The sequence below is a fragment of the Clavispora lusitaniae genome (genome assembly GCF_014636115.1).
Source record: "Clavispora lusitaniae strain FDAARGOS_655 chromosome Unknown tig00000185_pilon, whole genome shotgun sequence".
Lineage (NCBI taxonomy): Eukaryota > Fungi > Ascomycota > Pichiomycetes > Serinales > Metschnikowiaceae > Clavispora > Clavispora lusitaniae.
The window spans coordinates 184,157-199,089 of NW_027093979.1; the positions used below are offsets into that span (position 1 = coordinate 184,157).

The 14,933-nt window shown below is 45.3% G+C and overlaps 7 protein-coding genes across 7 annotated transcripts; 2 read left to right on the forward strand and 5 right to left on the reverse strand. All coding sequences in view use genetic code 12, as the record gives it.

Annotated features, from left to right (window-relative positions):
- Positions 1 to 153: 153 nt before the first annotated feature.
- Positions 154 to 387, reverse strand: FOB63_003761 (uncharacterized protein; the record flags this gene model as incomplete). Its single annotated transcript, XM_066102355.1, has 1 exon — positions 154 to 387. One exon carries the CDS (start codon positions 385 to 387, stop codon positions 154 to 156), a length of 234 nt encoding a protein of 77 aa, XP_065958298.1.
- Positions 388 to 971: 584 nt separating this feature from the next.
- On the forward strand, positions 972 to 2,558 carry GUA1 (GMP synthase (glutamine-hydrolyzing); the record flags this gene model as incomplete). Its single annotated transcript, XM_002614693.1, has 1 exon — positions 972 to 2,558. One exon carries the CDS (start codon positions 972 to 974, stop codon positions 2,556 to 2,558), a length of 1,587 nt encoding a protein of 528 aa, XP_002614739.1.
- A 781-nt stretch (positions 2,559 to 3,339) lies between these two features.
- Positions 3,340 to 3,720, reverse strand: PPT2 (holo-[acyl-carrier-protein] synthase; the record flags this gene model as incomplete). The annotated part of the gene is made up of 1 exon (XM_002614692.1): positions 3,340 to 3,720. The coding sequence occupies one exon, from the start codon at positions 3,718 to 3,720 to the stop codon at positions 3,340 to 3,342; it is 381 nt and encodes a 126-aa protein (XP_002614738.1).
- A 640-nt stretch (positions 3,721 to 4,360) lies between these two features.
- On the forward strand, positions 4,361 to 5,341 carry FOB63_003764 (uncharacterized protein; the record flags this gene model as incomplete). The annotated part of the gene is made up of 1 exon (XM_002614691.1): positions 4,361 to 5,341. The coding sequence occupies one exon, from the start codon at positions 4,361 to 4,363 to the stop codon at positions 5,339 to 5,341; it is 981 nt and encodes a 326-aa protein (XP_002614737.1).
- Positions 5,342 to 5,884: 543 nt separating this feature from the next.
- ERG12 (mevalonate kinase) lies at positions 5,885 to 7,162 on the reverse strand (the record flags this gene model as incomplete). Its single annotated transcript, XM_002614690.1, has 1 exon — positions 5,885 to 7,162. One exon carries the CDS (start codon positions 7,160 to 7,162, stop codon positions 5,885 to 5,887), a length of 1,278 nt encoding a protein of 425 aa, XP_002614736.1.
- A 751-nt stretch (positions 7,163 to 7,913) lies between these two features.
- On the reverse strand, positions 7,914 to 12,758 carry NUP188 (Nup188p; the record flags this gene model as incomplete). Its single annotated transcript, XM_002614689.2, has 1 exon — positions 7,914 to 12,758. The coding sequence occupies one exon, from the start codon at positions 12,756 to 12,758 to the stop codon at positions 7,914 to 7,916; it is 4,845 nt and encodes a 1,614-aa protein (XP_002614735.2).
- Positions 12,759 to 13,584: 826 nt separating this feature from the next.
- Positions 13,585 to 14,562, reverse strand: FOB63_003767 (inorganic diphosphatase; the record flags this gene model as incomplete). Its single annotated transcript, XM_002614688.2, has 1 exon — positions 13,585 to 14,562. One exon carries the CDS (start codon positions 14,560 to 14,562, stop codon positions 13,585 to 13,587), a length of 978 nt encoding a protein of 325 aa, XP_002614734.2.
- Positions 14,563 to 14,933: the final 371 nt, after the last annotated feature.

A 14,933-nucleotide genomic window follows, 5' to 3' on the forward strand; every position in this document is an offset into this window, starting at 1 on the left:
TCAGATGGATATTCTTTAAAGATACTTGATATTTGAAGGCAATACGATACGAGAAATGCTATTGTACGAGAAATGCTCCAAAACTTTTCATTCGCGAAGTTAGAATCCGTTGATTCCAAATAAGATGCCGAGCTTATCTACATGCATGTCTCGTTACATGTTTAGAGAAACGTGGACTCGGCGGCCCGGAACCATGGATGAGGCAATTTTCCCCAAGATGCTAGCAGTTTTGAAACGAGAAGCTGTTCTTTTGACACGCCGGGCCCGATTACTCTTGGCATCCACACTAGGCCTCCAATACTGCTGGGAAAAGGCGTTTTTCACATACCGTTTGAACCGGCGCCATCTCCTTTTTTTGGTGATTCTTGGAGGGGGGAGTGATCTCATGTAGAACAAAGAGCTAAGAGGACGATAAGACAGAGCAGAAGAGAAATGTACTCAGAAAGGTTGGTTCAAATCAGTAATTAAAGGGAACCTCGTATGGCCGTTGAACTCTGTGATCGTATGCCAGAAGTAGAATGGTCAGCCAATTGGACTTGGAGATTCAGAATGGCTTTCGAACTTCACCAAGACAACAGAAACTAATTAAATACGTTTGTGTTTATTACTCAATCGCGCGCTGACACGGATGGGTGCAAAAAGATACCACATTCGGTAACTTTTCGAAAAGACACTCAATGAAAAATCCACCGCATTCAAAATCCGTCCAAGCCATAGTCTTCTCTACATTCACAAGAGCTGACGTATTTTCCTTTTTTCCTATCCTATTTGTCTTGTCCTTTTTATTCTCTCTTCTGTCCAATCCTTGTCTTGTCCTGTGGTCTGGTTTATCTGCACACCGCATCGCGCACAGGAGAAAAAAAAAGCATATAAAACCATCGATTCCCTGTGCCAGAAAACAAATTGAGATCTTGTCTGGGCATCGCTAGCTCTTCACCCAAGTTTTAATTGCGCAACAAAAAATACCCATAATGTCCACCGAAGACGTCCCCATTGAAGTGTCCAAAGTTTTCGACACCATTTTGGTGCTCGACTTTGGCTCTCAGTACTCCCACTTGATCACCAGAAGATTGAGAGAGTTCAACGTTTACGCTGAAATGTTGCCTTGCACCCAGAAAATCTCCGAATTGTCTTGGACGCCTAAGGGTATTATTTTGTCTGGCGGTCCATACTCTGTCTACGCCGACGATGCTCCTCACGTCGACCACGACATTTTCAAGTTGAACGTTCCTATTTTGGGCATTTGTTACGGAATGCAAGAGTTGGCTTGGATCAACGGAAAGGGTGTTGGCCGTGGTGACAAGAGAGAGTACGGCCCGGCCACTTTGAACGTCGAGGACAAGGACTGTCCTCTTTTCAAGGGTGTCGACCACTCTCAGGTTTGGATGTCTCACGGAGACAAGTTGCACGCTTTGCCTACCGGCTTCAAGACCGTTGCCACTTCGGACAACTCTCCATTCTGTGCTATTGCCCACGAGAAGGAGCACATCTACGGTATCCAGTTCCACCCAGAGGTGACCCACTCTGTGAACGGAAAGGTTTTGTTGAAAAACTTTGCTGTGGACATTTGTCAGGCCAACACCAACTGGTCGATGGAGAACTTCATCGACACCGAGATTGCGCGTATCAGAAAGTTGGTTGGTCCTACCGCTGAAGTTATTGGTGCCGTTTCTGGCGGTGTCGACTCTACTGTCGGAGCCAAGATCATGCAAGAGGCCATTGGAAACCGTTTCCACGCCATCTACGTCGACAACGGTGTCATGAGATTGAACGAGACCGAGCAAGTGTACAAGACTTTGACTGAAGGTTTGGGCATCAACTTGACTGTTGTCGATGCCTCCGACTTGTTTTTGGGTAGATTGAAAGGTGTCACCGACCCAGAGAAGAAGAGAAAGATCATTGGTAACACTTTTATCCACGTTTTCGAAGACGAGGCTGCCAAGATCAAGCCTGCTTCTGGCCAAGAAATCGAGTACTTGTTGCAAGGTACTTTGTACCCTGACGTGATCGAGTCCATCTCTTTCAAGGGCCCATCGCAGACCATCAAGACTCACCACAACGTTGGTGGATTGTTGGACAACATGAAGTTGAAGTTGATTGAGCCTTTGAGAGAGTTGTTCAAGGACGAGGTTCGTCACTTGGGTGAGCTTTTGGGTGTTCCTCACGACTTGGTCTGGAGACACCCATTCCCAGGTCCAGGTTTGGCCATCAGAGTTTTGGGTGAAGTGACCAAGGAGCAAGTTAAGATTGCCAGAGAGGCCGACGCCATTTTCATTGAGGAAATCAAGAAGGCCGGTTTGTACAAGGAAATCTCCCAGGCTTTCGCTGCTTTGTTGCCTGTTAAGTCTGTCGGTGTTATGGGTGACCAAAGAACTTACGAGCAAGTGATTGCTTTGCGTGCCATTGAAACTGTGGACTTCATGACTGCAGACTGGTATGTTTTCGAGGCTTCTTTCTTGAAGAGAGTTGCTTCGAGAATTGTTAATGAGGTGGATGGTGTTGCACGTGTCACCTACGACATTACATCTAAGCCTCCAGCCACTGTTGAGTGGGAATAGATTTGTAAAATAATGCACAATTATGGATATGAGAGCATGTACTTAAAGACGTATAGAAGAGGAAATGCAATGACTCAAATATACAATACGAACACCGAATTCGATTGGAAATATACTGAGAGGGTACCGTAGTCATCGTAGCATAAGAGCAAACCATGTCATACAACAAAGTTATTCTGTTAACTTAGTTCATGTCCAATGCAAGTATACTAAGCACAGCAAAGAGTATAACGCATTCACGTTCATATGTTTTGTTTGAGATTAATCGTTTTTGGATGCGATACAATTTCCAGATCCGCTAGTACGGTCTGTTCGTGCCAATGGAGATGTTGAATCAATTAATTTTCATTAACTAGCACTAACCATAAACACACATGTCAATTATTCTGCTTCAAGAATCCATTTAGTCTGCATCAAGAATCCGTAGGTCGATAAGATTTCAATTTCGTCCTCTTACCAAACATGTCAAGACATTTTCAGAGCTTTGAATTCACGAAATCTGAAAGACAAATGTAAGGCAACATCCAACTTCGAGCATGAGGCGAAACAATGTTTCTGGGCGCAATTCCATATTAGCACCATGAACTATTCGCCAGCCTATTTAAGCATTGTCAGGTTTTTGAAATCCATAAGACACACCCGTAAAGATACCGCACAGCTATCATTGCAGCTATCCAATGTCAAGTACCTACGTAAGTTTTGTCTTTATGACAACGGAACGATCGATCAACGGCCTGGCTGTCTTTGATAAGAGATGAACTCTCACTATAGTTCAAGATGACTATGTTTCAATGAGTCTCTGCCGGAGCACAGTTGCCACAAGAATATCATCGTCGTGGGAAATCGACAACAAAAACTTATCGAGATGGGCGTCGTTCACGATTTCCGGTTTCTGTCCCACCGTGCGGCGGCTCCACAGATTGAACAGGAAAACCTTCTGGTCCTCGGCGTCCAAAGTCTTGAACACAGCCTCCTTGGCAGCCCAGCATCCGGCCACAAACTGCGGCCTTGAAGATAGCTCGAGACGATTGAACTTGTCGTTTTCGGTCGGGTGAAGCACACGCTGAAGAAAGCGGGCGGAGTCAGGACGGGAGAGGAGACGGGAAAAGCGCAGAATCCGAGTGATGTCCACGCCAAGACCAACCACCACGGGGAATTTCATGAACAATGATGTACCAAGCGGTGATGCGAAACCGCGAAAACGGGCGAGAAACCGCGAAAACGGGCGAGAAACCGCGAAAACGGGCGAGAAACCGCGAAAACGCGCTCGAATATGGCTCGAAGACCGAGCACGCCAATATTACCAATATTCCAACATTCCAATATTCCAATATTCTAATACTAAATCGATAGGTTACCAGTAGTTTGTCATGATTACATAGTATACCATTTCTTTGACCAGCCACCTAACCACACTCATCAACACTAAATAATCTTTTAGGTAAACCTACCGTGTAATCCACCTCTATGTACTGAATAGCGCCCCAGTTTTCCTTTCATTCGACCTGCGCGCCGCCTGACTTTTCGGGCGCAAACCAGGCCGACCGCTATCTTCACGTCTACCTCAATTTTGATTCCCACAACATTTGCTGATCGCAAACATCTCTTGTCACTGCTTCCACGATTTCCTCCTTCTTTCTTTTTTTCTTTCTTTCATCTTTTTCTCTGTCTTCATCTTCCTCTGTCTTCATCTTTTCATCTTCATCTTTCTTCATCTTCCTGCAGCCGCACCGCTGACTCACAATCATCGACGCTCGATCCAAAACTGCCCCATCAAAAAACTTATTCCGTTCAGAAATCAAATGGCCTCTTCTGTCCCTGGCCCTGTGCCCCTCCCGCCCTCACGCTACGACCTTTCCACCTACTGGGGCCGTGTGCGCCACTGCGCCGACATCTCTGACCCCACCATGCTTCTCAACTCGACATCAGACATAGCCGCCGCAAAACGCACCGTTTGGGACTACAAGAACGGCGTTTCGCCCATGACGCCCGATCTCTGGCGAGCAAAGAAAGTGTTGGACTCGGCGTTGCACCCGGACACGGGCGAGACCGTTTTCTTGCCCTTCCGCATGAGCTCTTGTGTTTTGTCCAACTTGGTGGTCACGGCAGGCATGCTCACGCCCGGCTTGGGCACGGCAGGAACGTTGTTCTGGCAGATTGCCAACCAGCTGTTGAACGTGGCCATCAACATTTCCAACGCCAACAAGAGCCATCCGCTCAGCACCAAGGAGATTGCCACAAACTACGTTTTGGCGGTATCGGCGCTGTGCTCTGTGGCTCTCGGCCTCAATCTGCTTGTGCCTCGAATGCGCCGCTTGAACCCTGCCACAAGAACCATCTTGGGCCGCTTGGTGCCGTTTGCTGCGGTGGTGTCGGCCGGAATCGCCAATGTCTTTTTGATGCGCAGTGCTGAGCTTCGCCATGGAATCAGTGTCTATGACGAAGAGGGGAAAGACGTTGGAACTTCCAAGAAGGCGGCGTTCTATGCCGTGGGCGAGACTGCGGCCAGCAGAGTCATCAACGCTACTCCCATCATGGTGGTTCCTCCTCTTCTTTTGGTGCGCTTGCAGAAGTCGAGATTTCTCCGGGGAAAGTCCAAGTTGGTGGAAACGGCAGTCAATGTAGGGTTGATTTTTGCCACGTCCCTTGTGGCCTTGCCTTTTGCGTTGGCGGTTTTCCCGCAAACCAGAGTTTTACCTGCACTGGCCCTCGAACCACAATTCCATAATTTGAAAGACAAAGAAGGACACGAGGCGAAACTTTCCTTCAACAGGGGAATCTAACGAAGAAGGGTGATGCAAGATCAAAGTCTTACGGCAGCATATAATGGGACTGTTTCTTCCAGGTTAGTCTGGCATAAGAATGCATTGCGCCTGGGACATGATTTCATGATTTGTAAGTATTCAAAGTCAACGCTACCATTTTTATTCTGTAAGAAATAGGCACTGCTCATTAAATGTTCCACAAGTAGGAAATGGATGGTACTCGACGATGAAAATGTTGACATGGTCCTGCTTGAGGAACAAGAAGCAAGATTAACGAAAAATTAGTACCATTTACTTCGTGACTTATCTCAAAAGCCGTCATGTTCTTGTGAGGTATATCATAGATAATGTGTTCTTGGTGACTAAACTACACGATTGCATTTCTTTATACGAATAGTTATCGTGCTCTAGTTTTGTGAGTTCTATTAGTTTCCGTTCGACAGATTCAAGAAGTCTGCTTTTTATAGTACATTTGGAACCACTGATGTGGCACGCCGAAGATCGTGGTCACCTTAAGACGTCTTCAGGCATTGTTCAATTCGCATTCATTTTCGTCCTGACTCACCAGAAGCGCCATCCAGGCAACTCCGAAGCACCAATGTTCTGTTCGATTTCCTCACGCGATGCATAGGATGCAAGTTTTTCCGAAGAGAATACCACTTCTTGTGCCAGTGTATCCACATCACTCAATTTCAACATTCCAACACCCTTGCCGCCCAAAGTGGCGTCAAATGTTTCGAAACCGGCGTCTGCGAAATCACGCTGGGCCAGAACTAGATTCGATGGATCTAACCCATCGGCTAGCAAAGTGATGGCGCAGCCACCACCGCCAGCACCAGTCAACTTTGTGGCACCAAGCGAGTGACGGTCTGCAATAATGCGCACCTGCTCCAAACTTGGGTGCGATACACCCAACGACACGAGAAGGCCGTGATTGATCTTCACTAGATCGGAGAGAGCAGCACGATCACACTCAGGACGAACCATAAGATCGTACGCATGGCGTGCGACGTGGTCCATGGCCTGCAACACGGCCTCTGTCACTGGCGCGTACTTGGCGCCCAATTGAGCCACACCTCCGACCAACTCTGCTGTTCTGCGGGGCACACGCGTGTTTGTTAGCAACAACGGTAAAGCAGCAAAATTCCTCACGCTTGTGCGAACAGACGGATTGCCAGGGCCAGTCATGCGCTGATACATGACAGCCCCGCCATGCGTAGCCACAGCATTGTCAATACCTGAAGGATTTCCATGGAAACATTTCTCACCCATGAGAGACCAAGCATCAATGAAAGTGGCATCGCTGGAATCTTTGTGAGCGTGGCGATCGTTGACTGCAAGCAGAGGTGCAGACACATGGCCACCCAATATGGACAAGGCAGCCAGCAAACAAACAGCAGTGGCTGCCAGGGAGCCAAGACCTGCGCCGATAGGTAACGTAGAACGAATGCAGAAATGACAACCGGCTGTTTGTCGGCTGCACAAGCTGGCGTACAAATACAAGAAACAGCGACATGCCGTATAGTGGAGCGGATCAGCAATGTCAAGCGAGTCGGCCAAGGCGTCTAAAAGCTCTGGGATAAGCTCGTCTGTTGCTTTTGGCCGCCCTTCGTTCTTTGTCACCGCCTCTATCTCATCCCAAGGAAGACTAGCCGCGCTCCATTTGTGCACTAGGCCAATGTCAGGAAACTCAAGAATGATATCATCAGAATTGGGGTTCGGAGTCACCAAAAGATAGCATCGGAGGCTTAGCGCAGCGGCAATAGCCGGCTTACCGTATACAGCCGAGTGTTCACCAAAAAGAATGACTTTGCCTGGCGCTGAAACAAAGAAAGACATGTAGTTGGAGATGCGAGCGCGGTACGAGCGTTCTATTTTTTTTTTTTCTTTTGAGCGGCTGCAAAAACGCGATCACCAGATGTGAGGATATAACCATTTAGAAAAGGAAAAGGAGGATTAATGACAAAGGAAGTAAATGGGATCTATGAGGTGTCATGGTCAGACCTAATTTGTTGTTGTCTGGACAGAAAAACAGATTGCGATGCGGCAAGCGAAAACGGAAATACAAGACAGTAGAGGAATTATATTGCAGAAAGAAGAAAGAGTAGAAAGTAAAAAAAGTCAGGCATTGCGAATAAACGGGATTAATGCGAATTGAGGCAAGATGCATTGTGAAACTACTGTCTATATACTCTAATATTCAAATGATAAATCTTGAATGAATATTTCAAAGAATACTGGACTAGAGCGTTTGAGCTTCTAATTACAAGAATACTAAAGTGCTGAAACATGTTAAGATGCTGTTTTGTTTTCGTATACTTCTACATCTCTATTGGCGTTTTCATGGTGGGCAGTAAGAGCAGGAGTTATAATAGAAACTCGAAGTCGTTGATATTTCAATTCTTTCGATATTTCGAGTCATTTCGGTATTTTGAAGACGGTATTCCGCTTATTGTCGAATCACTTCTGCAAATACACAATAGCATCGAGAAACTTAATGGCTATGGTACAACTTTTATTCTATTCTAATCGTAAACATTAATCCACTTTCCACAGGCCAGCAGGTTCCAGCCATCTCTAGTTTAAGCACTCACAACAAATACTGCTTCAACTCGCCAATGTCCTCCACCAACCCAGACACAAGATTCTGCATAGGTGCTCCGCCAGCTTTTATCACTGCAGCTTCCTCTGCATTGCTAGGAACAACTCTAGACGAGAGAAACTTGGGATGCTTGAGTAAGTTGTTGATGTAGTCCACAAAATCATCACGTTTTTGCTGGCTTTCAAGCCCAGGCATGGGAACGTTGGCCTCTGCATCGTTGTCCAAATATTTTGTTGCCACTGCTCGAAGCATATGATAAAGAAGCAACACTTGCGTTGTTTCCCATGTTCCAGCAGTCGAAATTTGAAGAGACGCCAGCTCGCGAGCCCAACTTTCAATACACGACTCGATCTGCTTACTAAAACAGCGGATTGTAGCCACAACCTCCGAAAGTTGGGCCGTTTTCACTAGGGCGCCGACCAAAATGGGCAAAATACCACTAGTCCATGTTTTGTAGATGGCCGGAGCGTTCGAGATCGTGATGCCACCTCCACGTAAAGCCTGTGAGATCACACTTTCACGGATGACCATAAAAATATTCCGGCCAACAAAGCGCTCCGCAAAGGTGTCCACAGCCAATAGTTGCTGGATAAACATCAAGCTGAGCTGCGCACAAACCGGCTCTTCGTTCACTAAGATCAAATGCGAGAACAGATAGAAACTGAGCAAGGAATCCACTGTGCCCGCATTAGCTAGACATTCAGCTAGATCGTCAAGAAGCGACAGAGAAAGGTTCAACAGAAGGAAGCATTTCATTATGGACAAAATTAGCTTCATGTCGTCGAACCGAAGTTCGAGGTTGCCCTGAGCCCGCTTCTTCTGTGTCCGAGATAAATAAACCTCGTTTTGAAGTTCACTCACAATGCTCTTTGTGCGTCGAGCAATCACGGTGTCGAAAACATCGTTGAGCACGCTAAACCTGGCAATCAAAAGCTCGTACTCATCTTTGAGCTCAGAAAGAGCCACATATATGAGACGGAGTAACGAACGTTGTGGTACGCCTTGACCATTGGTGTCGGAAAACTCAGTGGTTCTCATCAAATCTCCGCATGCTTCAATAATGTCTAAAGCTGTTTCCGGCGACTTTTTCACGGTTTCCATGTTGTTCATAGTGTATGAAATCAAGAAGCCAAGTTCAACTCGCTCTGCAGTCAGCTGGACGAGGAAAGGTTCCGTATAACTATCTCTTGGATCGCGAATGTTCAATAGTTTAGGGACAAGTCCCAAATACTCTCTTGGGATTTTAGTAGGGACCTTGCGACAAAACGCCGTGATAAGCGCACCAAGAGATTTGGCTAAAGCCAATTGAGCATTGAAGTATTGGATATTGGCACTGGAGTATATGATTTGGTCTCTGAGATCTTTCCACTTCGGATGTCTTTGGAAAAGCGTATCCATTAGAATGAGGTCATAAACAGCACCAATGCCAAACCGGTTTCTTTTCTGTATTGCCACTGCAAACTGCGTAAGCTTATGGTCAGGAAAAACATTACTAAACTGTAATGCCACTTGGTCGTAAAGGGTCATTTGAAAATTTTTGATAGTAAACATCTCCGGCAATTTACTCAAGAAGTCTTCACGGGAAAGGAGATTGCCGATGGACTGTTTAAACTTATCGTTCTTGCTTGTGAACAATACCAACGACAAAATTTCAGCAACCTTGGAGTAAAGTTTGCTCTGATAAGAAGCAACGATGAAATCATAGCTGTCGGAAGGGTTTGCGTCCTTCTCAAAATTACCCAACATTGTCACTAATTCTTCGACGAAAGAAACATCGCTTTCTTCATCTCTTTCGGTAGTCCAGGAATTGAATGCCAAAGAAATGGCGTCAAGAAGATGCACAGTAACGGAATGAGGATAATATTTTATGTTCTTCACGTTTCTTCTCAAGATAGAAAGCAAAGATACAACCAGTTGCGCATCTGTTTTAGTCTCACTAGTGAATTCGCCAAATACGTCTCTTCCGCTAATAAATAAAATGGCAAGACCTTGCTGATTGGCTTCCATTATGGCACAGAGGAAGTCATAAATGGAAATTTTGATGGTGTAATCGTCAAAAGCATTGTCCAAATCAACCGCCAAAGAATTTAAGAAAATGCGAGAGTGTTCTCTGCCGAGGTGGGATAACATTGAAGGCATGGGTTCATGTTGCCAGACTCCATTGGTGAGAGCGGTGATTAAGTCCAAAGTCAACTTTCTGAAATGTCCTCCACGGGAATAGACAGTAACGAGTTGGGGCAATCTCGCAAAAAGTTCTTTTTCAAATGCAGAAGGAACACCATTGATAGTGCTTCTGATGGTGACAAGAAGACGAGAGAAGGACAATGCGGAATGGATCCAAACGTCCGCAAAGAAACCTGAAAAGTCTTTCGCCTCATAGTAGTTGACAGACTTTGCCACCGAATCAATCATCATTAAAATTGGCGTTGCCGAACGGATGAATTTGGTTTCAGTCGAAAGGAAGACATCCACAATACGTTCTGACGCATTTGCAAAAACATGTGTAGCCTTCTTATGCGAGTCAACACCAGGATCGATCAAATGAATGGATTCTAAAGTCTGCCTAAGGACGTCCAAAATCAAAACACCTAGTTCAAGTTTCTGGAAGCCGTCATTGAATTTGCATCCAGTGTAGCTCTCAAACACAAAGAGAAGATGCTCAATGAAGCAGGAGAACAACTCACTCTTAGACTCTAGAGGATAATCTGTTTGTAAAGATAGACAATTTTGAGAAAGAGAAAACACAAATTTCACCAACGCTGTAGTGAATTGGTAATCACCTTTCGTCATCTCGACAGATCCGAACAATATCGAGTGGAACCCTTCTTTTCCCTTGCTTGGCAAAAGTGAGGATGCGGACAAGTATGGCCAAATTCTATGCGAGATTACTGGCATCATACTGGTGAAAAGACGAAGAAGTTTTTCCAGTAATTCGATACTTCTGTTGTGTAATCCTTGCTCAAAAAGCCTGAAAAGAACATCAACAATATCTGAATCATCAATGTATGCTGACATATACTCCAAGACCACGTGTATACTTTCTGGAGGATTCTGCTCCGTTGTGGCAATAAGAACATCGAGCATATCATGTAAAATGGAGGTTTTTTCCTGGTCGGCAATATCAAACACTTTCGATATGTTTTGGAGGACTCTTCCTAGGAATGCCCACCCATTGTATTTATGAAGGAAAGTCACCAAGATTTTAGATTCATCCGCAGTTGGGACGATTTTAGCCTTTGTGTCGTAATTCATTAAAAAGGACAACTTGTGATTCACTTCAAAGGGAGGATATAGGTTGATGATTTGAGAAGTCTTCACAAGATCTGTGTTTTCCGAGTCAATATCGTACATGCGGCCGAACTCGGTCTTATCAAAGACAGCCATGTAAGACTTGAGCTCTTCGAACTCGTGCAATGCAAAATTTCCGTTGATGGATGCCAATTTGAGGTAAGGCTCTAAAGAAATGGGAAACTTTGCGCGAGCCAAAATCAATGCATTGACAGCTTGTTGGTTTTCGAAAAACTTTTCCACAGAGCTGTTTGGGGCAGCACGCAAAACTTCAGCAACACAGGAAGCAAAGTTTGAAGACATGGAAACCAAAGGCAACGCAGTCATTATCAAATTGGACAAAACAACAGCGAAAACATTATCAAACTTGAGAAATTCGTTGAGTGATCTTACTTCTTCAAACACCTTGGATCCATCCAAAGATTGCTGAAGCACAGCCATACTCTTTTGAACTTGCGAAAGACGCATGGCTGAAAGAAATTGCGTTTGTTCTTGCGGGAACTCTTCAAGAATGATGGACTTTTTGTAGAGCATAATGAGCCACGCGTACTTGATGATGTCATTGGGATCCTGATCTCGGATAACATTGTCGATGTGCAAAAAGACCGATCCGTCTTCAAGATACAGATTTGGGGCTGTGTTGCCATGCGAGTAGGACAAGTCAAACACTTGCAAGGAGACGATGGTGCAGAGGGCTTGGATCAACGTGAAAAGCTCCTTGTCTGCTATGACCGAGCCCAAAGAATGAGCAAAGTTTGAGCTTTCCATAAACAGGAACCACGCCTGGACCACAGACTTGTCAATGGCTGGGCTTGAAACTAGTATCTCGCAAATGAGCTTCAAAATGTCCACGCAAGCAAGAACGTTCTCTGTAATGACCAGAGATTCCAAGTCAGACGAGGTTTCTGTCAGCAAAGTGTGCCGCATCACAGCTTGGGCGGTACCCACCAACCTGACGGTGTAGCTTGATTCTCCGGCGAGCGACTTTCCGAGATTTCGAACGGTGGACGAGTAGTACTCGTTGAACCTATTATTGAAGCATTCAGCTGTCACGCGGAGCACGGTTCTTCTCTCCTTGAGCAAAACAGAGGCATAGAAGGAAACGCGGTCTCTTTCAACGGCAGCATCTTCCTCGTTGGGCAAACGCGACAGAATAGACCCGGCGCTCTTTTCAGGCTGCAGAAGCTCTGGAACTCTTGCAATGGTCTGCAAAATCACCCGGAGCGTTTCTTTAAAGTCTGTATGGCACAACTCGGCCACCGACGTGGCTGTGGCCACTAGACTCGGTGTCACGCCCGTGTACAAGACGCCACGTAGTGTGAAGTCTTTTGTAGATTTATCAAGCGGCTTGGACTTGTCCGTGCGCTCAAACGGCAATGGGGAAAGCAAAACATCGTTGTTGTGGATCAAAAAGTCGTCTAGCGCATCGCTGATGTAGTCTTCGGGCGCCGTTTTCAACAAGGCCAAGGCAGATGCAAACGTCCACAGAGACGTCATCTCCATGGGCCGCAATGCCTTACTTACAAGAGACGAAGATTTGTCCATGGCCTGAAGAAAAGATGTTGGTGAGATGTTTTCTTATGAGAGCGATGTGCAGGTGCGACCACCTGGAGTAGATGGAATCAGAGAAGAAATGTAGGAAGTTGAAAAACAAATTGTCGAGCATTGGTTTGTTTTTAAAGGCTTTCAGATTGGTTGAAATTGCTTTTGTATGTAATCAGAAAAGGAAAAGTTGAACTAAACAGAAGAGCTTATTATAAGGACCTGATTCAGTATTCTCAGCTATTGCGCACATTATCTTCTTGGTTATTTCTGTAGTTGAGCTCATGGACAGTCAATTGTTGTTTGGTAAAAGAATTATTCAGCTGATGATGCGTATAAGTATAGTAATTGGGCATCTATTGAATGTATTAAAGCAGGTATAAGCTAAAGCAATTAGAGCATTTAACTAATTCTTGAAGAATAAGTATTTCATTATTCCTTTGACTCATGGACAGCGTATTTTTGTCTTATTAAGATGACGCGAAATCGGAGAACCGTGTTCATATGGAGAATTCATTTCTCGGGTGTAGAGTATCTCAACGGAATCATCTCCACAGTGAAGAACCTGTGATGCAGAGGAGAAACAATATCACTAGAAAAGAAGTAACATCACCAGAGAAGAAACAAAAATGACCAGAAGAGAAACAAAAACTATCATTTGCATTTGCTGAGCATAAGAAAGGCAAGAACGAGTCTATACTTGATCGCATAAACAGAACTGTGCCCGTTGCATTAAAAGGACTGAATATGACTAAATCTGACGTCTTTCCACTTTATTCGTCTATTGCATTCTATTGAAATAATGAGCATCAATTTTCTCTCTCTAATCCTATGTCACCACGTAGAAAGGTTGATCCACTTCGGCTGGAATTGGTGTATCTGGTTCACACACCGCACCCAAGACTGAATCGTTGAACGAGAAGCGCAGAACATGTCCCTCAGAGCCTGGAACACCGACATTTGCTGTAGAGAAGTTGCCTGAAGGTTTTGTTTCGCCATTAACTAAGCGTTTCCAAGCTTCCTGACACTCCACGATGGTCTCGATGGTTTCTTGCAGAGTGCGGTACTTTCCGCCCAAAGCAAAACGATTCTGAGGCTTTCCGTCCGGAATCTTGTAGTCCTTGAACCATTGTCTTGTTGCCTCTAGAAGCCCAGGGCATTTGACGAAAACATCGTGGACGTCAAAAAGCTCGTCTGCCAATGGGTCTTCCGTGTCAATAGCAATTACTTTCCAGTCCAATTCACCATCGTCCACAAGCGCCAACGATCCCAAAACACGCACCTGGCGTACACTGCCTGTGGGCCATACACGAGATCCAATTTCACAAACGTCCAACGGATCACCGTCTCCTACAAGACCATCCACGTTGCTTTTCACCGTTGGATCTTCCCACGTTTGCAGCAATGCGCCATAATTGTGGATATACCCATGGTACGGGAACAAGTTGCGCACAAACCGAACTTTCCCGTTCTTTGTATCTTGAACTATCGGGTTTCCTTCCAAAGAGGTGCTGATCTCAAGCTTGGCGTTCGACCAGCGTGGAACTTCCACCACCATGTTCACAGTGCGCTTCTCCACATCCAACGAAAGTGGAATATCGTGGAAATACGACACAATCTTGTTCTCATCCGATTTCACGGCATAGTTCTTGTATGACGATGAGAACCGCAGACCAACTTGTGCCGAGGCGTATTGTGAAAGCAGTCTAGACCACTGTTCAGGTCGAAGGTGTTTGGCGGTAAGAAGAAGCCTATTTTCGGCGAAGGAGCGGTTTTGGCCCATAGCCGACAAAAAACGGCGCATCATGGCGTTTATATACTTGGCTCGCTAAAATGAATGTAGAGGTTGAATCTGTCACGTGATTTTAAGCGGGGAAGTCTGTGTTTTAGTGTGAAGTTTGCAATGGGAAATACAGTTTTGGAGCATCTGTATGCTTTCAGAACGGGATTGCTCTCTACTCCAGGCTCGCGTTTTTCCTCACTTGTGTATTGGAGTTTTTTTTTGCGTCTAGTAATTTGTCATTTCTCGATCGTGATTTCGCACCGAGGAAGTTGGTTGGATTGATCCCATACAAGATTGGTTTGGTGAAAACTATGTGTTAGACTAAAAAGTAGAAGAGACTGAACAATCCGTCTGAAAGAGTATTATCGCATTTTTACCCATGTATTGACATATAG